The 26,817-nt window shown below is 40.3% G+C and overlaps 1 protein-coding gene across 1 annotated transcript in view; it reads right to left on the reverse strand.

Annotated features, from left to right (window-relative positions):
• Positions 1–5,166: 5,166 nt before the first annotated feature.
• necab3 (N-terminal EF-hand calcium binding protein 3) overlaps positions 5,167–26,817 on the reverse strand; it is a 39,753-nt gene continuing 18,102 nt past the window's right edge. Inside the window, exons 5-13 of the mRNA XM_085777687.1 lie at positions 25,671–25,768; positions 23,994–24,130; positions 19,152–19,273; positions 16,971–17,050; positions 14,821–14,874; positions 11,885–11,997; positions 11,404–11,481; positions 10,009–10,100; positions 5,167–6,319 (exon numbers count right to left, since the gene is read on the reverse strand). Of these exons, the coding sequence (XP_085633813.1) occupies positions 6,291–6,319; positions 10,009–10,100; positions 11,404–11,481; positions 11,885–11,997; positions 14,821–14,874; positions 16,971–17,050; positions 19,152–19,273; positions 23,994–24,130; positions 25,671–25,768 (803 nt within the window). The 3' untranslated portion in view covers positions 5,167–6,290. The remainder of the gene's footprint in view (positions 6,320–10,008; positions 10,101–11,403; positions 11,482–11,884; positions 11,998–14,820; positions 14,875–16,970; positions 17,051–19,151; positions 19,274–23,993; positions 24,131–25,670; positions 25,769–26,817) is intronic.

Below are 26,817 nucleotides of genomic sequence, written 5' to 3' on the forward strand. Positions count from 1 at the left end.
ACAATTGAAAGAGAGAGGAATGCTCCTAACAGCTAAGAATGCAGCTTATAGATTGTGCTGCAAACAGCAAAGGAACATCGTGAGGGTGGTTCTGATGTGAAATGTGGCCTTCAAATCATGTTCAAATGAGGGAAATTCATGGTGACTTATCTATCTGTAACAAGTGAGGACTGAAAATTTCAGCCTGACATTCCTAAAATTCACCATTATCACAGGGGAAAACAGTTTGTGATCGCTTAAATGTGTCTGTCAGATCCAGTTCCCCCTGGATTTGTGTCATGGTTTGCCTCCTGTTTGTCCTGCTTGTGAAATTTCCCGTGTCTTGTCTTCCTGTGATTACTTCATGTGTCTCACCTGTGTTAATTGCCCCACCTGTGCCTCATTTCTCCCTCGTGTATTTACCCTCAGCGTTTGCCCCTTGTTGACTGATCTGTGTTCATCGCCTGTGTTCATGCCAGCTTCTGTATTCAATAGTGCGTTTGTTCATTTCATTTTCAATAAATCATTTCTTCATCCCACCGTAGGCTACTTGGTTCAGAGTCTCTGTCTCTCTGTCTCTGTAAATTTGCTAGGAAAATCACAAATGAGTGAAATTCATACTGCTGAATTGTCAACTTTAACAAGTAGGCTAAGTCCTGAAAATTTGACCCGATATTCATGAATCCATCATCATCCTGACAGCTGGGATTGCGGCTGTGATCTGTGATCCTCCTGTTATCTGTTTGTCTCATTGCAGTTTTGGTAGCCTAATTAGCATGTTTGATTTGTTGTTGGTCTGGGTAGACTGCATGTAGAATTTAACTGGCCATAGGGAGCTATCATTGTTTATTTCACCTCCGCTCAATTCATCATCACCACAGAGAGACCGAAAAGACGTTGGAGTGATAACTTAGTCCCATGCTGGACATGACATGACAATGAATTCCCATTCTGGTGATATAACACTATCCTTTTCTTTCTTTTTCACATCTTCACATCTCTCTTTAGAGACGTTTCCTCCTCCCGCCCTCTCTCCTTCTCATTTTCTTTTTCAAAAGCTTTTTGGCAGCATGCTATTATGAACACTTAATGTTCCTCAAGGTCAGAAGTGATTTAAAGCACTAATTGGTTTTGAGGCACTACTTCTGCTGCAAGGGGCTGCCATCAAAACACAATCCAAGACAGGCATAAAATGTAGCTTTCATATTTTAGGATGGAAAACAACACACAAAAACTGCATTTTTAATGTAAACCATTCTTATCTTATGAATGCAATTAGCTTGGGAAAATAAACTGCACTGTTTAGCAAAACCTAAAAGTCAGTGTGAGGAGTCTCCATGTCAACGAGGGTGAGTGACTCAGTCTTTCAGAGACAAGACGTCCTCTGAGCATATTACCTCCTACACAATAAAGTTTCCAGGGTGAAAAGAAACAGAGAAAGTAAGGCACAAAATAGCACAGCAGCTGCTGCTTTGTCACCTTTGGCCTCCAGTTTTTGGATGTCTCTGAAGATGAGTTTCACAAAAAAAAAAAACTTTAATTTGCATGTGTCCTATCTTTTTATTTGTTGTACTGTACATTGACATCTGTTGACATTGTATATTGTACATCTCATTCATGAGCAAAACACACACATGGTGATAGCTACAAGTTTAATTCCTCAGTAGTAGTAGGTGTTCCACTCACACTGCCTGCTCTCGCTCCAACCTTCCGTTTTACTGGTTGCCAGTTACAGCAGAAGACACATGACATCAACATCAACATAATGCTGTTGCCACAGAGATCATTCCATACCGACGTTGCCAACGTAACCAGATGTAAATATTTATATATTTCGGACCCGCCGAAATTTATTAAACAATTATTTATTTTTAAAAATCAGTAAAATTAATACTTTTATTCTGCACCCCTCTAGACATTATATGGATGAAAAAGTTGTAGCTATGACCTTTAAAGTTATAACTGGATTTATGTATCAAATATGTTACAACACTTTTATTTAGCCATGTGGCTTTAGAAAAGTGTGTCTGCGAGCTAAGTCACATTCACACTATCTTTTAAAATATGTAATACAGCCATCTTGTGCTGGCGTATTGACTTTCTTCAAGGTTTTCTGCCATTGTCAACAGAGAGGTGACACAAGCTTTGACTTTACCTTCTGTGTGTTGCCCTCTGCACAATGAAATAACTAAGACAGAGAAATAGGCAGGGGGAGGAATGATACAGGACAACAAATCTAATTTGGTCACCTTAGGGTTTGGCTTTTCGCTCTGGTGACGTGTGTTTGCGCAAATGAGAACCAAGGGCACTTGCCTGAAAATGAATTTAAAAAAGGACTCTATTTTTCCACTTCTGCGAAAGGAGGGGTGCACTGAGAGGCGGCAGTGTCATTCAGAGGACTGTACCGTTTGAAATGACTGCACAAGGTCTGAACCTTGACTTTGGCTATTCATCGGTGTCCATGTTTCACAATCAGGAGACATAGTATAATAGGAAAATACTGTGTAGTTAGAGTGAATAGGTTATGGAAATGTCCCAGTGTTGTTAACTCAGTGTTTAAAAATGGTTCATATTTACACAGAATAAAATCCAGTAAAAGGCAAAGAAGCTGGTTGGCGCTCACTGAATGTTGTTTCAGTACCATGTTGGACTGTGTTGAATAACTGTTGTGGCTTCTATGTATATGTTTTTCACCCACCAGGGACGGCAGCAGCAGCAGCAGCAGCAGCAGCATAGAAACCCTACATTGTGTGCAAAAATGGAAAAGAGGCTGTGCAAATCAACCCCTACCGTATCTCTGAGACAGACAATAAATCAGGTATAGAATATTAATAACGCAGCATCAGCTGTAACAGAAGTATTGTATGTGTTGCAGCAGCTTAAAGGGATAGTTCAACATTTTGGCAAATCGGCCCATTGCCATAATCCCTATAGTTTTAGGAGCAGGTTTGTTACCTTTAATTGTTAGTGCAAGCTATTTTTAGATCGGCGGAGCAGAGCTGTGAGCTGCCCACTGTGCCCAGAGCTACGCTACGGAGGCTAATGGAATTTCTTGATTTTGCTCATCAAATACACAATCCAACAACTCCAAAACACTCTGGTGGACAAGTTGTGACCTTGCACATTCACCACGCTATGCAATAATAACAGAATGTTACGAGACAGAGTTGTTTTCAAGGCAAATGCAGAGACTGCTTGCCAAAAAAATGCCCTGAACGGGAATGCGCATCAGCTGTTTTGCATGAATTTACCTCGAAAACAACTCTGTCTCGTAACATTCTGTTATTATCTCATAGCCTTGGAGTTGTTGGATTGTGTATTTGATAAGTTTGATGAGGGAAACCAAGAAATCGTTAGCCTGCACCGACAATTAAAGGTAACGACCCTACTCCTAAAACTATAGGGATTATGGCAATGGGCCAATTTGCCAAAATGTTGAACTATCCCTTTAAGAGAAGGGGCATATATTTTATAAAATGAAATAAAACACTATTTGTTACAATACTTTTTTTCAGCAATAACAATGAAATCTATTTATACAATTGTTTCATTACCTCTATGTGGTTTTCGTCATTAGTGGCAGAGTATGCCATTCCTTCCCTGGATTCAATTACATACCTCGGGATGAGACATTAAGCAAATAAGAGCAAAGTATTTTCTCAGTGTCAGAGACTGTCAGAGATTTGAATGAATTGTGCTTTATACTTAATGTGTTTTATTATGCTCTATACAGTTCTTTTATTGAGTTTCACAGCATCTATACTGTATTCATTATCAGGTGTTTCTGGGAGAAGAGTTGATACAAAACAAAATAAAGACATTTCATCACAGTGAAATGTTCCCATAACGTGTTTTTGTTTAAAATAAATACATTACTGTTCATCTGATTGTGGCATCCACTAGTGTGCATGAAGTGTTTTTTTTTCTTTTTTTTCGCTTCCTATAATTCACTGTGAATTGGACGCCCCTCCTGGTAACAGATGTAGTGGTGACACATGCCCCTCAAGGTTTTGAAGATGTGAAAAAGGATGTGTGGGTACATGTCCTCCAAGCCTCATCTACATGGCTGCCCTGATGGCCACTACATATTCATTCTGCCTTACCAGCAGCCTGCCCAACAGGAGGCTAAAGATGAGAGGGTTTCAATTCGCCAGCATCAATCATGCAATCAAATATTACAGGCCCAGCAATCAGTGCAATGATGTGCCAGCCCCTGTGCCTGTGCACGCCTGTGTGTGCAGTCGCACATTTGGCACAAACAATTTCAGCAATTCCAGCAATTATGCGTTCCTGTCATAACAAGATACTGGCTGTACAGAAGGACTTTACATTCAGCTATTCAGAGCTTGTCATACACATAGACTTCTCCAGGCCTCGACGTGTAGCCTCAGGTCAATTCACAATAAATTTGTATGTGCAGCATCTCCTGTCTGGTTTGGATGCTGCAGTGTGCCACTGTTACATTTGCATTTCAGCCCTTCTGTTGAATTGGAAGGGTAAAATGTACTGTCATATAAAGGTTTCCAACCTGGGACTTAGATGTGGCTAAATCCAGTTTGAGTCACAAAAACTCTGAATAAATTTCAAGTGCTGTCTTTATGTCAAAGTGTTGAGAGACATTCACAGCTCACACAACACTGATGAACAAAATCATTGACAGAGATGAGAGGGAAAGTTTCTATGCTCCTTATCTGTGAGTCAGATTATTAGGCTAAACAGTGAACTGCTCCATTCAGCTGCAGAGCTGGGGTCATAAATGTGAACGATGGTTTCTCACACTATCATTTGATGCATCATTCGGGCTGTTTAGATTTGGCTTGCGATTTGAAAGCAAAGTACAGCACACCAATGATGCCTCAATACCACTGTACTGCTGCCAGCATCCCCTGTGTTTTTATTATTATCAATAACTATAATATTAGTGGAAATATTGGTCTTCTCTATAATAAGATAAGAATTACTTTATTAATCCCCAAAGGGAAATTCATTTGTCTGTCATTTGCAGAAGAATTCAAAAGCCTGATGGCTGTATGAAGGATCTGCTGTATCTCTCAGTCCAGCAGTATTTTCCTGTCATTGTAATATGTGTGTGTGTATCTATACACATATATATATATATATATATATGATGAGAAAGACGGAAAAAAGCTATGTGTCCACATTGAAAATTCAGAGGCATTTTCACTTGTCAAAACAATTAATAGCTTTAATAGTTTATTAAAGTTGCTTTTCAGTTTGTTTACAGGTATAGGCGTTTATTACCAAACCAAAGCACAACAGAAATATGAATATATCCGAGATCTAAATGTACAGATGGAATGAACTCTATCATGATGAAAATAAATACAAGATACCTTAAATATATTTTCTCTTTATAATGTAGTGATACAAGAAAATCGCACATTTTTTACTTTTACATTTGAGACCAAGACGTTGTCTCAGGCTGAAGGATAAGGAGAGGTAACTAAGAGAAAAAACTGACCACTGTATCTAGCATTACTGCAGATAGATGTCAGGGCAGGTGTAGCTTTTATAATAACAGCTTTTTTTCTCATTCTCTGCACATGACATTAAGGTAGCTAAAGAAAAGAAATACAGTTCTACAATATCATACAACATTATACAAGCCAGGATCTAAAGGAACTGTTCCTGAAAGCTCTTGGCCACAGTCATCAGCATGCATGTTGAGGCAGCAGTAACCCTCCATCTCCTCATCCTCTTTTCTTTTTCAACCACTTTAATTTTATTCACCAGTAAACAACTCCTCACAAGCCTAAAACACTACAGGCGATGTCATTTTCTTCCCAGTTCAGGACTGATGTAGTAGCCTACACCAGCGTCTTCTTGGCTTTTCTCCACTGAAATAATTATCAGACAAGTACTGCAAAAAAGGAGGCCATAGCACAAGTCAGGGTTGTGAATAAAAACATAAATGAAAAAAAAACTGGCTTTTGCATTGCAGAAAATCAGTCACTTTCAAGTCTATAAATTGGCTATAGGGTGTCAACTATCCCTTTGATGCAAGCGGCACAATAATGAGCAGTCGAAGTCAGAGGAACATTAAAAGATGCTGCTGGAGAATGCTGGGTGACGCCATTGTCTCTGGCTCCCGTTGCTTTCAAACACATGGATGCCTTTTGAATTCTTCTGTGTGCGTATGAGCATTTAAATGCATGTGTGTGTATGTGTATGTGTGAGTATGTGCGTGTATGTGAGTGAGCGTGTGCATGCAGGTGGGTGGGTTGCTGCGCCGATGTGTCTTTGTCCGTGTGACAGTGTAGGCAGTAGATGTGACGTTCTGGATTCACTCGTTAGTTGTTAGTCATAATCCACCAGGAAGCTGAGGAAACACACACACACACACACACACACAGAGGGAGAGAGAGCGAAAGTTAGGTCACTTCACGACAGCCTGCTGTTTAACTCAGGCAATTCATGACTCCTCAGGGAGTCATCAGGCTACATTTACAAATCATTAATCTAATTTACATTTTTATTAACCTCCAATTTTTCCAATTTATTAAGCTAAATATTTATATCAGCCAACAAACTAATATGATTTGCATCGTTTGAGGAAGGCAGCAATCAAAACAGGGCAACTGAAAAAAACACAGAATATAATATAATATTCATATTATATCCATTCATATAACATTCTGCACATTGTTCCCTTGTTTAACAGCTATATTGTTTTTACATGTACGTCACAAACACAGGGCAGATACAAAGCAAATCTAGCGCAGTATCTGCATTTTTTCTTTTCTTTTTTTTTGACCAATCAAAAGTGTGGCATATTCTCTTCAATCTGGTAGAATTTGATATTGGTACTGCTGAAATTTACAGAGTTATTGGGCTTTTTATTTTGCCATCCATCCAAAAAAGCACTGTGAAACCAAGGCAAAGTTTAGTGTCTGCAAAGAGGAACTGTACTCCTTACATTCTATAAGTTACTCTATAATTCCATTGGAATAAAACCAAGGCAAAGTGTCGTATCTGTAGCTAATACCAAGCCAAAGTGCAGTATCTGCACCAAAGCCAAGGCAAAAGTGCAGTATCTGCCATAAAACGGTCAAAATTGGTCAGAAAGACAAACTACAAAATGCATTTAATTCAGTCCGCCTTTATCTAATCAATTATAGACTTGGTAGTTATTCATAATTTGATGCTTAAACCTGACAATGAAAAACACAAAAAGCTGTTTTTCTCAGTTTGGCATTTTTACAGATACTGCACTTTGCCTTTGTAGGGCCGAAATGATCTTACAGTATGTTTAACCTGGTGCTTATTTTTAACCTGACCTTTTCAGTCAGAGAAAACCACTCACTCGCTACAGCCCTTCCACAGTTTCTTGGTTGGTAATCAAAGAAAGTTGGACAGGACAACCATGTTCTTAAAACACAAGGCTGTAGGGAAAAAAAAAAAGAAAAAGCGGAGCCAGTGTTCAGTGACAGTCAGCGGCACAGACAATAATAGCTGCAGGTAGGAGCAGCAGAACGCTGTGAGTTATTTATTTTTCTATTATTGATTCCAGAGTCAACTCCTTCCTGTGCTTCTGACGTGCACCTCATAAACTATCCTCCTTCTTCCTCCCAATCAGTGCATCACGACTGCACTCTTATTCTCAGTGGCCAAACGCCTCAGACGCTCAGGGGCAAAGTAAGCCACTAATAATGTCTGCACTGAGACCGGCAGCGTCTCAGAGCAGGCAGATGAGTTCTTTCTGGAAAAAGCATCTTGGTGATTGTTTTAGTAGATGAAGAAAAAAAAAAACCTCAAAACTTATCAATGCGCAGGAAGGTGAAGCATCAACACGCCAGGACCAGGAACTGGTCTGTTTGCATCTAATGATGAGTGATAAAGAAGCTGATTTCCAGTAATTTCCCCATGAGGCTCAACACTTTATACACTGGTTATGCTGAGGTTGTATTTCTCCGACTCTGTTTACCAACATGAGATTTTTCTGTGCTGTCTGTTTATATCGGCTTTCAAAAATGACCCATATCTGATTCCTGTGTTTACACCAAAACTCTACAGTTTATGTCTGACACAGTCGGCGTGCCCGCATGTGAATCACAGATGTGGAAGTAAACAACCATGTACAGTAACCTAGCAACGATCACAACCCCTTGCAGCCCACGCAGCAAAATCCCCATCTGCAATGGACGCAAACAGGCTGAAGTAATAATTAACGCCACTGTTTTCTGCATCACATTTTTTAGAGGGCCTGCAACAACTTAATCAAATGTCAAGATGAGAGAGAGAGGGGAGTTATGATTGCAGCCGGGGCTGGAGTGGCAGTGATTCATGCCGCTCTCTCATCGATCCTGATGAGGAGTCAACGACGCGGCGACAAGAAATAAGTAATGTGCGTCAGATGTAAGTCACGTTGCCAAGAATACGGTGCCTATCTCATTATGCAAAATGTGAAAGAACCCAACAAAATACTTGATACCCTTTGTTTTTACATCCTGTATTACTGATCTGTGCATGTGAGCCATCACCGGATTCAGCAAACTTTGAAACAGATAATGTAAAAATAGTGTTTGGGGAAGAAGATCCCCACTTGGATCTTCAGTTCATCAATTATTTGCACTTCCACAGTAAATTTCTGTTTTGAAAACATTTTCTTCCTTCAGACTCAATAAGCAAAGTCCCAAAGTGTTATTGTCAGGGGGGGGGTGGGAGGATGAAAACTCTGGATGCACCCCCGGTTTCCACAGATGGGAGGTTTTAGTGCATCCAAACATATCACCACACACCAAAGTATCATCACACAGCGGACACTGAGCCAAAACCCCAAGAATCTGGAGACACACACTGATCAGTCAGCACATTAACTAATCATACCTCTGAGCTGAGCAGGAGCCTGTGTGGGAAAGACTGTGACGCCAGGCCAACATAATGATCTATAGCTGCGCCTACTTCTAGAGAACTTTTTTTCAAAGTAGTAAACCCATGAAAGTGTTTTAGCATGCATATTTAAAGGTACATTGTGAGCAAGCAACTCAATCGTATTTTTCATGCTGCATTCACATGAAATTGGGCAGACGGCAGACGGACGACAGCCGCTGCACGTAACGGCATAAACAAGCCTTTATGTAAACAAGTCTCTCGACCTACTGTGACTAAATTGACATCTGGTTTGTTACCGACGGCCGTCTGCCCAAATGCACGTGAATGCAGCATCAGTGTAACGCTCCATTCCTCCTCACTGCGTTACCGTGGTGACTTTTCACAGACGCCACCTCAACCTGAGCCGACAGCTCCGGTGTCTCCGCTGAGTTTCCGTGGTTTCTTACCGTCACGCTGCCACTGAACGTAAAAACATGGCGACACCACATGGCAGCCAGCACCGAGCTTACCCGCTCCACGTAGATATGAATGATATGAACGACAAATTCAGAGCTTACCGCAACACTTCAGTTTGTTGATGGGGGCAATTACTGATTAATGAAAAACAGACTTTTGAACCAAATAATCAATTTTCATGAATAGATAACAGGAGAAGTTACACAATGTCCCTTTAAAAACACCAGCAACACTTGAATGTCCAGCAAAAGGCTGAATAGCAAGTCAATGATGCTATTTCAAAGCTATTCTAAAGTGTGGGGATCCCTGACATGGATGCTGCAAAATCAGTATGTCATTTTCAAGTCTGCTGTATATCCAGGATACATTTCTAAAGATGCTCTTAAAAAGACGATGAATTTCTGCCGAGGAGAAGCAGGGCTCTCTGCCTGTGTGACCTCACAACAACTCTGAGAGCAACAGAAAATGTTGACGGCAGTCAGGTTTGAATTGTGAGTACCTGCTCCACTTGTGGGAGTTTTGGGCTGAATGTGCACTGACTTGTCTGGAGAACAAAAAACTGGACTCATGAATTATGCAGGAACACCAAATAAGAAATATCTGTGCTTCACACCGCAATAAAACTGGCACGCTGTCTTTCTTTACAGACATTAAACCACACCTATGTGAGCTGATGTCACAGTAACAAGGTACACACTGACACACACATCGTATACACACCTGGCAGCAACATTGTAGATACCACTTCAGCATCCTCCAGCATGTCAATGACGCAGCGCTGGAAATCTTTACTGCTGTTGGACTGCAGATAGCTAGAGAGACAGACAACAAAGAAGCAGAGCAGGAATATGTAGCATAAAGAACAAGAAAGAGAAATGGTCAGAATGAGCTGACTTGAGCATCAGTTTGCAAGGAATGCATGACAGGCGAGACACTACAGGCAAAAACACTGTTTTTAATGCACTGTTCAATTTTGAGATTTTGGGCTATTTTTCTTCTTTAACATGTATTCTTTCAGAAAAGTTGGGGAAAAAATGGTAGAACATCCACATTGAGGTGGTTATTTTACTTCATTTTGTCTCTTTTGTTGGTAGATTTCTCCTAAATTCACCAAAAGTTAACAGCTACTGTGACATACTGTGCTGTGCTTGTTGTCTGACCCAGGTCATGTCAGGTATCATTGTAAAGCTCTCTCTCTCCTGAACAATAATGTAGGCTCATTTCCTCCATATCCACAACCAATCGTAAAAGTATGATTTACATAATCTATGGAATTTTACAGTACAAGTCTTTAAAGGCCGTTTTCTCAAAATGAGTTTTTCCTCAGACTCTGGGCCCGAAATCTCCACTTCAGCAGCACTTACAGACACCAAACCTTCCAGTTTTATTCCTGTCTATATTCTGAAGGTTTTTACAGAGGGGATTGTTGATATATCATTCAAAGCCTATTTAAACAACATTTTATTCCTAAAAACAGGCTGGTGACAGTATTTTCTCATTTACATGAGTGATAAAAAGAGATATCCAAAACCCCCTCTTTAAAAACTTCAGACTCTAATATGTCAACAAAATAGGGGCTTTATCCATTTTTCAGATTTCATTAGATATTGCCTCATTTATTTAAACATAAAATTGGACAAAACTTGTGTAATACAAAAAATATTTGTCTTAATGTAAGTGATAATCTTGGGAGGTTTCATGGTGATATCTGTTAGTTAAATTTTTTACCCTATTCACCTGTAGTCTTCCCTTAATTCTACTAAACAAAAGAGTATTTCAAAAATCTGAGCACAAGTTCTGAATGACAGATTAATGTATTAATTGATATGTATATGGCATAGATTCCATTTGAAACCATGTTAGATGCATCCTTCTTGTGTGTGTGTGTGTGTGTGTGTGTGTGTGTGTGTGTGTGTGTGTGGTGTGTGTGTATGTAAAAGAGCACGTGTGTGTGCGTGCGTGCTGAGAGATGGGCCATCTGCTCATCTTCACTGGTGGGGAACATTTCCATCAAAAAGTTAAGAGTGCCAAATAAGTCTGCCAATATCTGATACACACACATTCATGCACACACATACACACACACACACACACACACACACACACCATACTGACCTCATCCAGGAGATGCGGTCTTGCCAGAACTCATACATTATGTAACACGACTTTCCCGGGAGCTTGTGAACGGACACACTGACAGGAGGATAGAGAACAAAAGTAGAGTGGGGCAAGAAGAGGATACAAAGTGTAAGTGAGTTTTCACTGGGCGAGGATAAATCACATCAAGACTTTGACTTCTTTGAAAGATGAAGAGATAGAAGTGCCAGTAGCCAGGGAGAAAAGTAAGAAAGACAGAGCGTTAGAATAAAACTTGTTTTCATTAAGTTATAAGTGTAATGTAAAACTTCATTCCTTCAACTTCAGTAATGTAAATCAAACATGTGAATGCTAATCCTTCCATTTCACTCAAGAACATCTGTTTCGACAATTTAAACTCCTGATTCGACGCTGCCTCAGTGCTGAAGAAGACATCAATGCAGCAGAGCCTGACACAGTGTTTTAAAGAGATATATTGAATACAATCAAAGACACTCACTGCAGGTTGTCAGAGTGGGCTGAGGTGGCATCGATGTAGCTTTTCAGAACTTTCTGAAAGTTGTCCAGATCTTCAGTGGTCACTGACATCTGCCTCTGAACCAGCAGGATGTTCTGCGGATGACACAGTGAGAGACAGAAATGAGGGATGAAGTGGGCTGACACATTAAACAAACATTGTCAAGATGGAAGAGTTTTGAAAACCCCTGACGGACGACTTGCTGTACCTTCCTCAGGGTACATAGATCACCGTCCCTGACAAACAGATGAGGTATAAATAAATATATGTCATGCCTCTTTGAATTTATGTTGCAAGCTCTGACTTTAAGTCCTTTCAGTTTTGTTTGTCATCAAGTGGAAACAGCTGCGTGAAGAAGGACGGAGACGAAAACTGAAGCCAGACAGTGGAAATCAAGGACCTCTTTTAAGCTCTAATGAATCAAAAACCCAGCAAACTGATTATTACATAAGAGAGCACTGAGGCTAGACTTGAATTATAATAACTGTGTTGCCATGATACCTCATGAGTGTCTTTAAGTGTAGCTTGTCATTGTTTTCATATAATATATTGACAGTAGAAGCAGGATATGCTATTTACATCTCAACCAAATCTGAACACACAATTTATTTGTCACATTTCACCCCCCTCCAGGAAACTGTGGTCCCTTATCTGGCATGTGGCCTACCAGCGTACCACATCCACACCCCGCCCTCTTTATATTGTCAACAATACAGTGCTGTGAGCGAGTCATTACTGCAGTAAAGCCTGTCTTATGTCCTCTTTTCACTTCACTCACATAACAAAAACCCAAGACTTCTGAGTATCTCCACTAGAAAAATGGAATTTAATTTGTGATGCTCAAAGTGTTTAAAAATAACAGTTAAGCGCTGAACGGTCCACAGATGTCCCTAGGGAGAGTTATCATGATATCAAAAATAGTTGCTATGAATACAGGAGGAAAATAAATTATAGCCTCCTTTGTTGTCTTTGTTTTAGAGGTAGATGTCTTGAAACAATCTGCCTGAGCAGACAACATTTAATGTGAGGAAGAATAATACGCAAATCATCTCCACTGTTAAGGTACAGCTATTGAAAGAGTTTCTGAATACAAATATCTTGGACTTTGGATCGACGACAAAGTCACCTTCAAACATCATGTATCTAATCTGGTCATTAAACTAAGACAATAGGCTTTTTCTACAGAAACAAATCATCCTTTCCTTTTCACTGCAGGAAGAAACTTATTGAGGCAACTTTCATGTCAGATTTTGACTATGGAGACATCTTATACAGGCATGCATCAGCTACAACTTTACATCCACTTGACACCATATATCATTCAGCCCTGAGGTTTATTACTGGAGACAGCTACAACACTCATCACTGTGACCTGTTTTACAAAGTTACAACAACTCACTAGTATCTATTAATGCAGGTCTATCGCACACACTCAAAAGACTGGCTCACACTGCAGGTTCCCAATATTAACACTGAACTTGGAAAGACCAGTTTCTCTTACTGTGCACCTACAACCTGGAACACTCTGCAAAATCATTTGAAACTTACCTCACTTTTATCAATAGGACAATTTAAAACCATAACTACATCTTATTTTTACCTTTAACTGCTCCTGCTTTTAACTACACATTATGTTTCAATTTATCCTTGTCACCTTTAACTTACGGTATAATGTTATACTTTTGTATGTTTCAAATGTCTTGTCTTCTGTCCTTATGTTTCATCTTGGCTATATTGTAAATGAGGTTACTCCTCAATATATCTCCAAGTTTAAATAAAGGTTATGAAATGAAATGAATATATCTCCTTTATTAGATTTTTCAATTATACAATTATGCATTGTTGGATTTTGTCACTCAGCTCTTCCTCACAAGGAAATCTACATTCATTAGTTTTCATATTGGTAGCTATCTAGGTATTATAAAAGCCTAAAAGAAACACACCCAGCCCATATGGAAACATGTTAAAACAGACTTTCACTTTACTGCTGTAGTGTCAGTAATTTCTTTTTGTGAAGATGTTAACTCAGACCCAAACTAGCCGCTTCTCTCTCATTTTAAAGTGAGGCCAGCAAACATCAACTGGCCCTTACTGCTCACTGCTTGACATTTAAAATGAGGACAGTGAACAAAATGGATGTCTAAAATGCAATTTCAAGAGAGACTGATTGCTTGGTGCAGCTGAAAAAGACTTTAAATAATATCATGTCAGCTTTGGGAACATACTCTAAATACTGGAGGCAGAGAGAATCAGATGAAGCAGAATATCTGGGGAGAGTAGAATCATAGGACAGGTGTGCAGGATTTATGGGAATATTGCAATCATGATTATGTTTTCATTAGTGCATAATCACCTGAAACTAAGAATCATGATATTTTAATTTGCTTAGAATGAATACTTCAAACCTACATGGGGAGAAGCTGCTCACTATCATGTTTCTATTGAACATAATGGACAAATCCAATCCTCGGCTCTAGAAAGAGCCATGTTTTTATGTTGCTTGAAGGCCTTGGTTGGTGGCAATCTGCAGCCTGACCACTAGGTGCCTCTAAATCTGACACACGGGTCCTTTCGATATTTACTTAGAGGAAAATTGTGCTAGTAATGTGATATTTTTGATTAACTATTGTGATACTGAATCCCTGGTATTTTATGTAGATAATGTGCATTATGAATGTTAAATGATCTGAGCTGAGTAAGGACATAAGGATGACAGAAAGACAACATCTGAAAACACTGTTCACCATTTATCCACCAAAGAAAAAATTAAATAAAACTAGAGATCTAGCCAGTGTATACCCAGTCTAACCAGTCTGAGGGGAGGTCATTCTCTATGGTGGTGATCATTGCAGAGAGCAAGCTTTAAATATTGTCAGTGATTGAGTCCGGCCAGTGTTCTGCTCTCAGTGGTGACTTACAGACTTGTACGTGCTGGCCAGTGTGTCTTCTTTCAGTGGCTCCAGCTTAGGACTCTAAAACAAAAAAAAATAAAACACATGAGAAAAATCTGCTGGGTCTGCTGAGCATTTGGCTAATTAGTGCTGCCAGAAGTATGGATATAAAGTACTGTAATTAAACCACTGAACCAATGTCTGCATGTGCCTTCAAAACTTTTCTGCTAGGATATTTGAAAAATATTCTATATATACAGAATGCATTCAGCACATGTAGGCTATCTGAAGTATAATTTGTTTAGACAAGTAAAATAAAATAAAGTAAAATAAATCCCATAGGATGTTTGTACCTTTGCTTATTACCACTCATAGTTGGTACTACTTGTAGTGTAAAAATGCCCACTGTATTTATCCTGCTAATAATATATTTGTCTTTAAAAGGGCCTTGTGTTTATTATAGCTAAACATGTAACCGGGATGATGAAACAGTCTGAAACAGTGCTCTACTGAGAATAAATAAAAAATGTACAATCACAGAAAAACAAGTAGGAAATATAATCGTATAATCTACGACATTTATTTCTTCTAACCTTACCCTGGGGCTGTATGTAGCCTATCAATATGTTGTTATGGATAATGAAATAAAGTAAATGTAATAACATGGAAGGAGTTTTCATTCTTAAAGGTTATGGTTCTTGTGTGGTTATCTGTGTGTATACAGACAGTGAACCTAACCTCTGAGGCAGAAAACTCATTCGGTTGCATTTGAGATTTGAGCTGGGGAAAGGAGCAAGATGTGTGTGATGATGTGGGGATGGATATTGCACTCAGAATATCCTACAGGTTATGAATTGCTTTGATATTCCACTCTTGAGTCTCCCTCTGGGTGGACAAAACCGAAGACTGGAGAGAGAAATGTGCTTTGAGAGACTGAAAGGAGGGAAAATGAACATCAAAAAGTGGGAATAACAGGAGCTAATAAAGAAAAGAACAGGGACAAAGAATGAGATGGAGCAGAAGGAAAATGAGGTGATGAAAGAGGCTTGTAGGAGCGGTGATGAGAACGGGTCATTGGATAACGAATGAGACAGGAGAGGTGACTTTGCTTTGTGTTTGATGAATGCACAGTTCTGCAGAAGCATTGTTCTTACACTGTGAGGGCTTGTATTATTCTTTGTGATTGTCTGAGTAAACATTTGACGATAAATTTCAAATGTGAAACAGGCCTGATGAAGAAATCTGTTGTTTTCCACAGCTAAAACCCACTTATTTACTTTTCAATATTCTCAACAGATTGATGAGTGTGTTTTATGTTTTTCCCCCTTTTCCTGTTTTATTTTGGTGTCCCCATGTGTCTTCCACTCCTGTGATTATCTGTCCAATCCTGTGTAACGTGTTGTTGTCTCTCTCTAGTCTCTGTGCTCCATTCCCTCTGCACCAATTTGTCTTTGTTCCCTGCTGGGAGAGTATACCAGACATTTCCTACTGTTTGACCAGTTTCTGAGTTTTTGACCTCAGCCAGAGCTTTTTGATATTTTTTGCCTGCCTGCCGGTTTACCGAACCTTTTCTCCAGTAAAGACTTTGATCTGAGAGACTAGATTCTGCCTCTGGTCGCGGATTTGAATCTTTCGCCATGTGCTTTCAGTCGACTGTGAAACCTTCATGTTGATCTTTCACATGTTATATTTTGCTTTCTTTTCAACATCTTTGTTACAGCACTAATCAGTGAGCTCTTGTATCTTGGTTATGATCAGATAAAACACTGATGCTGTTATGAACATGTATACAGGAACATGAATGACCAGGTTTCTCATGCTCAAAGGAAGAGCCATCTCTGAACCATAACCTAAACCAGGACAGTGATGTGTTGTGAACATGCTAATTTCTAAGGTACTGTACCTTTCATTTAACTCATTATTTGTCATAATCGCAATGTCTGCTTTTGCTGTGCACAGTTTCTAGAAAAAAAACCTCAAAGAACAACTGTTCTTTGAGGTTTTCTGTCCTCGAACTTAATTGGATGTGTGTCTCACTTGCTGCATCGCTGTGCACCTACTCACACAGTGGGGGCAGAGGATAATCAAAAAAGTAAATAGAGGCAAGGCACAGAAAGACAACATATTACTGAAATGTTGAGTACGTTACTGTCAAAATATAAAGGAAACTTTCCTACCTGACACTCTAGTTTATCCAGAAGTTGCTGCAGCCTGTTGATTTGGGAGCACCAGTTCTCTCCATCTTCTGGGCTCACACCTGATATGGAACAATACTAAATCAGTGGAATGACCAAAAAATATAAATGTGTGGCCAACCTCCATTGTGTACAATAATCATATTTCTTTTAAAATTAGGGTAGTGTGGGTACATGTACACAGGGAGACATATGGCAAAGAGTTTGACTGGGAGTGGAACTGTGGGGACTCTCTATTCAGAGCATCTGTGCTCTTGTGGGTTGCACAACCCATTTGATTTGAGTAAGTGTAGAAGTCCATCCATACTGCAGTGAATATTTTATAGCATTGCTTTACACTGTGGAGTTAGATGCTGAGAATATCATTTGATTGATGTCAGAGACCTCATACAGATGGTTTCCATCAACTGAAAAGGACAAAACATAGAGAGGACAGTGCAGAAGTGGATTCACTATTATGTGTAAAAGCTCCCTCTCTAGGAATATCTCTTTTCACTTTGAAAAAATGTAATGTAGTCACTGAAAAAAGTGTGTAAGGATAAATAATATAAATGTGCAACAAGTTTTGTAAAATAAAACCAGGTTAGGCCTATATATACATGGACATTAAACATCTGATTGGTTTTAAATCTGAGTGTCTTCATTGCAGGCTCAATATCAGCTGTTCAGTCCATCAATACCAGTGAAGAAGATAATAAATGAGGCTCAACATAAAATTATTTTCTCTAGTAAATGTCAATAGAGGAGAAAAGCCCTCAGGGAGAGCTTACTGTCTGCTCTAATTATGCACAGTACAAATGACAGTGATGGGAGTCATCCATGTGTAAACCACTGAAAACAATTCCCCAAAATGTCTGATGATGAGGGCGTACGTCTCCTCACTGATATGCTTTGGTGGGAATGTAAAACCAATCAAATTATCAGAATGTGAGAAGTGTTTCTTCATTGCGAGACTCTGACAGTTGCGCACTGTGTATTTACACATCAAAGGATATTACAGTACATAGCGATACAAAATAGGCGCTTGTTTTTTTTCACGGATTCATTTCATAATCACAATAATCAATCAAAAAACACATGCTCTAAGAAATATCAAAACCAACCACAAGTATGTCCTGCTGTGCAGCCCCAGCCTGATGTACACAGTAGTCCTCTGTGCCATAGGTTTGTCCAACAATTATTAATGTGTGAGCCACATTGTTGCACTGGGTGAGACATTTCTTTATTATGATTTAATTAAGCAGCATTTACCCTGAGACAATCATACATACACTGCCCTACAGCTGTAAATACTCACAAGCACAACACAGAATATGTTCTTGAGCTGTTTAAATCCTGCTTTAAAATCTATGTCTTCCAGAGGAACCACAGACAGATTGGTCAAAGAGAGAACTTTGCTGACAAGAGCAAAAACATATTATCAGGTCCCTGTCCTCTCATGACCTGCAGAAGTGCACCAGGAGGAGACATAGCCTACCGGACCTTTGTTGTCATGGTAACAATAGTAAACACACAATTAAAGTCATGTGTAAAATAACAAGATTTCAACTTTTTCAGCACGCGACTCAAACAACTGCAGTTTCACCGATTTTCTACTCACTGTCATGCCAAGGAGTTATCAAAACGCTTTTGGAGTTCTTTTCATATAATGGCGGTGGATAGGGTTAACTTTTGAATCGTCCAAAACACACACTATGAAACATCCAAATACCTCCATACTGCTCGTCTGTACTGAATACTGTGTGACCTGAAACCACCACCTTAAAAAGTTGTTTGGAACAAAAACTGATCTCTGTTTTTAGCCTTGTTTTAGTACAGTAGTAGCTTCCAGGGGGTGCGCAAGATGCGCAAGATTTGCTGCGAGATGTTCTTCTGTGTTTACATCATACATCCAATGGTTTACAACGACGAACGAACATCTCGCAGCAAATCTTGCGCATGCACTCAAACCGTTTTAAAGAGGAGCACCCAAATCTGCAGCCATCATCAACATTTTTTATATTACACATTGCTCTTTTATTTATCTTGAATTACTTTTAAAACACTAAAGATTGGAGTTCTACAGTCCAGAGGAATAACTGATGGTTGGTTTTGTTATTAATGATAATATATGACGTATGTTTAAAAGTTGCATTATAAATTATAATTGGGTATTCCTCTTACCTGTGGTCAGGATGCCAGAGCAGGGGTCTGATGGGGACATGCATAGGTTATTATGGATCTTCCTACCACACCGCCTGCCATTCCTCTGTACTGCTGTCAGCTCAGGTGCCTTTACCTCTCTCCTGCCATGACAGCGGTGGAGACCAAGGGAGACAAACATCAGAGAAAAAGACAGCAACTGTCAGAGGAGCCAGGTGGGGGGAAATAATAAAACAGAAACTGAAGGTATGGGAGAGAGAGATATAGTCCCATGGGAGATGAAGAAGAGGACATATAATGCAACTCGGAAGGAAAGAGAGAGGACTGGAGTAAAAAGTGCAAGGTAAAGACAGAGAGAAAGGGGGGATGAGGTAAAGAAGGATGCATTAATAATTGATTTAAATCAGAAACTGAGATTAATATCTGATGCAAGAGGAGTGCAGTCGATGGTAGACTCAGCAGCCACAGATAAACAGTACAGAGGTGAAAACAATGTCAAGAGAAGGGCAGCATACACACAAGTGCTTATTAACCCACAGGCTGGGTGTTAAAGAGAACTGTTTCCTCTGTTTACACATTCAAATATGCACACACACAGACAGAGACAACCACACACAGCTCTGTTGTGAAAGGAAAGCAGTTTGCCATGTGTAAATGCAGAGCATTAAAGCCCCAGTATGTAACTTATTTGGCTTTTTATTAGCAAAAATCAAATATGTCTTTCATAAATACGTATTTCACTGAAGTCGAATCACACAAATACAAATGAAAGCTTTCTCGTACCTTAGAATGAGTTGTTACAAGTCGTTACAGATCCATAAGTGGGCAACGCACAGAACCTTGGCGGCCATGTTGCATCGCCATTTTTTACGTTCAGTGGCAGCGTGACCGTAGGTAACCATAGAAACTCACCAGAGCTGTCGGCTCGGGGAGAAAGTTTTCCAGGTAGCGCCTGTTAAAACTGTCACCACTGTTTAGGGCTGTTCGATTAATCAATTTAAAAACGTAATCGCGATTATTTGGAATTGTAAAAATCGATTTTTTGAAATCGTAAAAATCGATTTTTTACTCTAACATTACTGTGAGAGATCAGAGTACTGAAGAATTCAACTGAGCCCTGTAAATCGATAAGCTGAGTTCAGTCAACTGGTCCACGATGGATTTGCTGAGCTGGTCACTGAATGCCATTGACAGAGTGTTCTCAACCAGGCGTGCAGGCTCTGGAGAACCCAGATGCCCGGACGGTACCTTCATCTCCGGCTACATCTTGGATGGATGGGAAAAGTGGAGAGTCCTCTGCCTTGCCGCACTGGATGTGGAGGATGTCGAGGACGTGTACATATTCACGTTCGGTATGCGGTATTTTCATGCAATATCGGGGAAAATGAGGAAGATCGCCTCTGAGCAGAGCAATGCGAGGGCGGACAACGCCACTACTCGAAGTGCTGTGGTCGGGATGCGCTCTGACATCACAGCAGTTCGTGAATTCGTGTCAATATTGCGAGCTGACATGGCCAAAACTCGGGAGGATATGGCGAAGTTAAGCGCGGCAAAGGCTGCAGAGGAGATGGATGAATAAAAGAATATGGCAAAAAAGGGCTCTTACTCCACACCATCCCAACAAATAATAAGTACACTGGACTTTGCTCTCTGTCGATTGGACCATTCTGTGACTTTGTGACATGCCAAGCTACAAGATGAAACTGTTGTTCACTCATGACGGACAAATATGGACACATGTGCAAACACACACGTAATCTGTATGTACTGTCTAGAGCTAAACTTCAGCTCTGTATAATACCTGCTGCCAACATGTCATGTCAAATGTCATAAGTAAAAGTATGTTATATCAAAATGTAAAAAAAGCAAAAACAATGGAAAAAATTATGTTATGATCTGTATATTATCTACTACCGTAACATGTTATGTCAAAATGTCATACGTAAAAGAATGTTACATCAAAATGTAAAAAAAAAAAAAAATAAGAAGAAAAGAAGAAAAAACAAAAAGATATGTATGTATGACAAATATTCTTATTCTGTGGGTAATGGGGGCGGGACTAGATAAGCTTTTGCTTCTCCCGCTTTCCCTTTCGGCCATGTGTATTGTATTATTTGAACGAAGATGATGAAGTGTGATGATGATGATTTAAATTGACATGCCCGAAATAAACAAATTAATTGATTGATAACTAGGGTAATTACGGTAAGCCCCCGTTCATGAGTCTGGGCTGCGCTGAATTATCGTAATGACTGCTGCCTCCTTCCTCCCATCATGCTCTCCCACTGCTCTCCCAACACACTGTAAACAAGCATGTCGGCATTTTGCTAAGACCAGTGAGGATTTCGTTGCCAAAAAGACCAATGGCCCTTTTCCACTACACAGTTACAGCTCTCACGGTCCATTAGGTCCATTTAAAAAGACACAAACAGCACACAAAATAGTTTGTCATTTAACAAAAAAATCGTAATCGTAATCGGAAATCGATTTTTCAGAGAAGAAAATTGAGATTTTATTTTTGGGCAGAATCGAACAGCCCTACCACTGTGTAGTGTGAGGAAGGACGGAGGCACTGATGTTGCATTCAGGTGCAGTCAGGCAGACGGCCGTCGGCAAACCAACTGGATGTCATTTTACTCGACGAGAGCAAGACGGTAAAACGTGGGTCAGGTAAACAATACCACATCACCATGACAACATATTGTCACGCCTGTATTGTTTTGCCTCGTGCTGGCGGACCACTTGTTTACATAGACGCTTGTTTATCCTGTTACATGCAGCGTCTGTTGTCTGTCTGACGTCTGCCCGATTTCACGTGAATGCAACATCAAGAATACATTCCGATATGCAACCGCACCGCTAGATGGGGGGAATTCCTATACCTTTAAGGGCAGGACATCAAGTTATAAGAGTGTGACACTTGAGTCACACACTCACAATATGACTGTGTATATGTGCACACTTTCATTTTCTCCTGTGTGCGTGTGCGTGCCTAACTGTTTCTAAATGCCCAAGTGCATGTGTTTGTCCTTGTAGTGTGTGTCTCTCTCTCACTCCTTTTGTTGTGTCTTTGTGTGTGCATGCTATTTTGTGTGTGTGTGCAGCGTCATGCTGACAGCGCGGAGGGAGCGCATTGCTAGGAGGTTCACATGCTGAGAAGAGCCTGGAGCCCAAAGGCCACTGCAACAGCCATAAATCCACTGTGGGGAAGCAAAGGAGGGAGAAATGGATGTTTGTTGCCAACTCAATATGTCTGTAATTCAGCACCACCCAACGCTCACACACTCAATCTTTCTCTCTCTAAAATCTATACCTGTTTGAGCTGTCTCAAAAGAGTTCTTTGTGGGCAAAAAGATCCTTATCGAGACCCTCTGTATGCCCCCCCCTCATTGGCACATAAGCCTCCCAGACTGTCTGTCATTCACTTACTTTTTGTGTTCATCTTTCTTGGTACACTTGCTCTCTTTTTCAATGCCACCCTTATCCTCCTGCTCCCTCTGCTAACCCCCTCCTGCCTCCCCCAAGTTCCCTCTCAATAATTCACCCTGGCTATAATCGCTCCATTATTTTCGATAATACCAGTGTGGCGCCCAGAGGGGAGAGAGGAGAGCTCCGCTGAGCCATGACACATGCGGTGCAGCAGACGACCCCGGCCGCTGCACGTCGGGCTTCCGAATTACTTATCTTTGAAAAGTGGGGAGAGTATATCCTTGACTGCCAAAGGTTCATTTGAAATTGCTTTGAAAGCCACGTGTCATGATATTGACCTGGGGTGAGATAGATTTCTACTTACTCAACGCCCCCTTGATGGATTGATTCACAGAGCAGCTTCTTCTCTGAATGTATTTAAAAAGTGACCCCCCCAACTGAGATCTCAATGAACTACAATGTAAAGAGAAATGTATTAAGTGCCAGTTGCAGCAGATTCAGAGCTTTGTGCTGAATGGCATACATTGAGATAAAGCTGAATTTCTTTACTGATTAATTTCTTCTAACTAAAAGCAGAGGCTGCTTTACAGGAATGCTTTCAAACTCTCACAGATTAAACCAAATCTCCCAAAAAGCTGATTTTACATCACGGTTCACTGCTGCTTATTAATCTTTTCCTCCAATTTTTCAGCCTGTAAAAGTGTGACAAGTTCTCGTGCCTAAACAGCACAATGAGCAGTGCTCAAACTCCTGCTGCAAGGCAAGCTGTGATGAACCACTCGAGATGGTTTAAAGGGGTAATTATAAAGATTTCTCTGCTGTCGATAATGGTTTCTCTCCAGGAGTAGAGGTGATTGTAGCTTGACAAGCGCTTCAACCATGGTTGTGTTAAAGAGGTTATAACCTCTCTGAGGAGTGCTATGTCTCCAGAGTCCCTCTCTAGGAGTTGGAGGCTTGGCGGAACACTTGTTTACATGTATATCCTGTTACATGCAGCGTCTGTTGTCTGTCTGACGTCTGCCCGATTTCACGTGAATGCAACATCAAAAATACGTTCCGATATGCAACCGCACCGCTAGATGGGGGTAATTCCCTACACATTATACCTTTAAGGCACAGCTGGGTTTGGGTGATTATACAGTTTGTCCCTCAAATTGTTGTTTTTGTTGAAACAACCGAACACTGTGTTCTGGAGGTACAAATCTCATGGTTACAGTCTTTACTGCACCACTGCTCTATGAGGACATGACACTACTGTATGTGGACAGAGATCCTTAAAAGGATTGCAGTGGAGACGTGCCAGCCGAACAGAACACCAGCGGGGCCATTCCTGAGCAGTTACCCATGGCAATGACACAGCACAGTGTAAAAAGTGACAAGGCAATCTGCACAAGTGACACACAATACAGACAGTGACATATTGCGGTTTCTCACGGGGCAGGGCTGCTCTGCTCCTCCACGGCCTCCATGGCACACTGCAGTGACCTCTGTAGAGACAGCAGCTGACTGGACGTCTCCCTTAGCATGAACCTGGTGACAAACTGGCCCAACACACTGGAACCCTGATACTCCTGAGAGAGGGAGAGAGAGATGGAGAGAGATGGAGAGAAAGAGGAGCATCTCAGAGACACGACAGATGCTGAAGAGAGATGGTGTGATAACTTCTCCAAAACAACTACAGGCACTTGAGGAACCTGTGACAGCTGCAGTTAAATTGTCTAATTAATTGCACACATGCATTATTCAGCAACGCATATCCAAAATCCAAGGTGGAAGAGTTTTAATAGGAGGCATAATTGCCGCTCGAGTCCCCAAACAAGAGCATGATTACACATTCTCTGAGGAGCCATGTTCATGCAACGTGCTAATGAAGTAACAGCGCAGTGGCTCTTTGTCAAAACTTATAATGACGAGTAGCCTCTACTGAAAATGCATCATGGGATTAGCAATCCACGGCACTCTGTGACAGACCACAGCTGCTAACTAGTGACTGTACAATCCTCTATGGATTTCACCACACCGACAGCTTTAAAGTCCCAGAACAGAGGAGCAAGGTGAACTAATTAAGACGGGAACCATAATTATTCAGGACACATCTTCTCACCTCTTTTCATTTAACAAGCTTTGCTGTTTTCTCCTCAATTTCTCACAATTTTCTCTTAAATTTCACATATAGTCTGATTCAAGGTTATTATCGCAAAAGCCTCAGATTTTTTAAATATATTTTCAACTGCAATTAGATAATGTAAGAAAATAAAACCCCCACTGGAACTATACACTTTCCTGCAGTGGTGACACGGTTCAAATGCACAAATGGTCAAATTAGAGAGTGGACAGGTTTCTCCAAAGTTAAGCTACATTTGCACAAATTAAAAAGAAAGCTAAATGAATGAATATCTCACACTCTACGGCAGTCATTTCTTTTCTTTTAAGAGTTGTCTAATGAGTCCACATGAGAGGACTGTCACATCTGTATGGTAGCAGGAGCCAACCATAGTCAGCTTGTTAGCATACTGTATCTTAGCATAATACTGAAGACAGGGAGTGAGTCAACAAAATGTGCCTTAGAGGTGTTGATAGACAAATTCTGATGCTTTGAAATAGAGCAGGGATCACTGATTCACTCCTGCCCTGCTCTTATGCTAAACCAGACCGACTGTCTTCTTTTGGCAGCTTCAAGCGCAGACAAGAGACTTTAATCTACATCAGCGTAACTGACGGCAAGAGGGTGACTAAGCGCATTTCTCCAAATCTTGGATTATTCCATTAAAGTCAGATGTAAGGGTCAGTCGTTTAAAAAAGGCCTGTGGATGAAGTATTTTTCCTCCTCTTTTGTTTGCTCATCAGTTTCAGGAGTCTTGGTGCAGCATTGGCTCCATCTGTGCACGCCAGTGTTTCCTCTCACAGCCATGAATCAGCACTAAACTAAGCATATTTGTGGCACAAACAGACATTGTGTATGTGTGTGTGTGTGGGTGCGTATTAACACCTAGTTGTTTTCAATCAGCATCTTTTGAGTTTTTGTGATCTATTATACTGAATGAAGGCAAATTCACAGAAAAACCTAATGGCCCATGACGTCACCTTCAGAGGCAAAAATAGAAACCTCACCTCTTTAGTTTTATCCATTGCCTTTAAGATCGCAATATTCAGGCTCTCCAGAGCTGACAGGACATTGAGATACTCCCCAAGGTGCTGAGAGAAGTAATCTAACAAGAAATAGGAAAAAAAAGCTGTCAGCGCTGTTGCAATGTCAATACAATCAAAACAACATCGACCAGCCACAACATGAGTGCGTTTCAGCTTCTAAAAGCCGGAGACAAACTTTTACATGTTGCCATGACAGATTCCAATTAAAAGCCAACCACAGTATGAATATCTTAGTAATGGGTAAAAATATCCATGTTTAACTTTATAATCAAGTTGAATTCTAAGCATTAAATCTCTACATGGCTGTGTGTCACAACACTTGCGGGTTACCATGTCAAGAAACTGAGAATGTGTTATGTTAGTCATCAATTGTCATCACCTTGTTTTGTAACACCTGTAGCTGTTAAGATTGATCTGATACCAGATGTAGCCATATGACATAAAGAAACTTCTACACATTAATATTCCATGTTGCAAGTGAGGGCGCGCACAACACTGGGAACATGGAAACTAATTGAGTTCACTTTTTAAATGAATCACAGTAAGAGAATGCATATAGGGAAATCATTTTAAATCTAACAGAACAGAGAATATTCCAATCGTAATAAGTTTTTAATTAAAGGTCTAGTGTTACAACAACCAAAGAGTTCACTCAAGGTATAACACAAAGAAAACAACTTGATCCAAGGTTAATGGACTTGCAGCACCTTCTACATTGCTGTGACACACAAAAACGAGAGGAACATTCTGTCAACTTCTCTTGACGTCAGATGGAAAAAGATGCTATTCCCATTCAATAAATTATGCAGAGCAAGTTTTATTCTGGGTGCTACTGGTATTACAGGTCTCTGTCCTATTTCTCTTCTCTTTATTTAGGCCATCTGACACACACTATGCATTTTTAAAGTGACAAAAAAAATATGGGTCAATAGATCCTGACAGACTTATTTTTTCCACTTTCACAGTGTTGCAGGTGCAGCTTGCACATTTTCAACTCAAATAACAATCTTAAAAAAAATTCACTGGAATAACTGGATCTATGAGTTGAATTAGATGGATACCACTCTCATGTCTGTGCAGAAAAGTTGAAGCTACCACAAGCAGTTGG

Source organism: Trachurus japonicus, chromosome 5, assembly GCF_045865225.1.
Source record: "Trachurus japonicus isolate A0001 chromosome 5, Traja_1.0".
NCBI classification, from domain to species: Eukaryota; Metazoa; Chordata; class Actinopteri; order Carangiformes; family Carangidae; genus Trachurus; species Trachurus japonicus.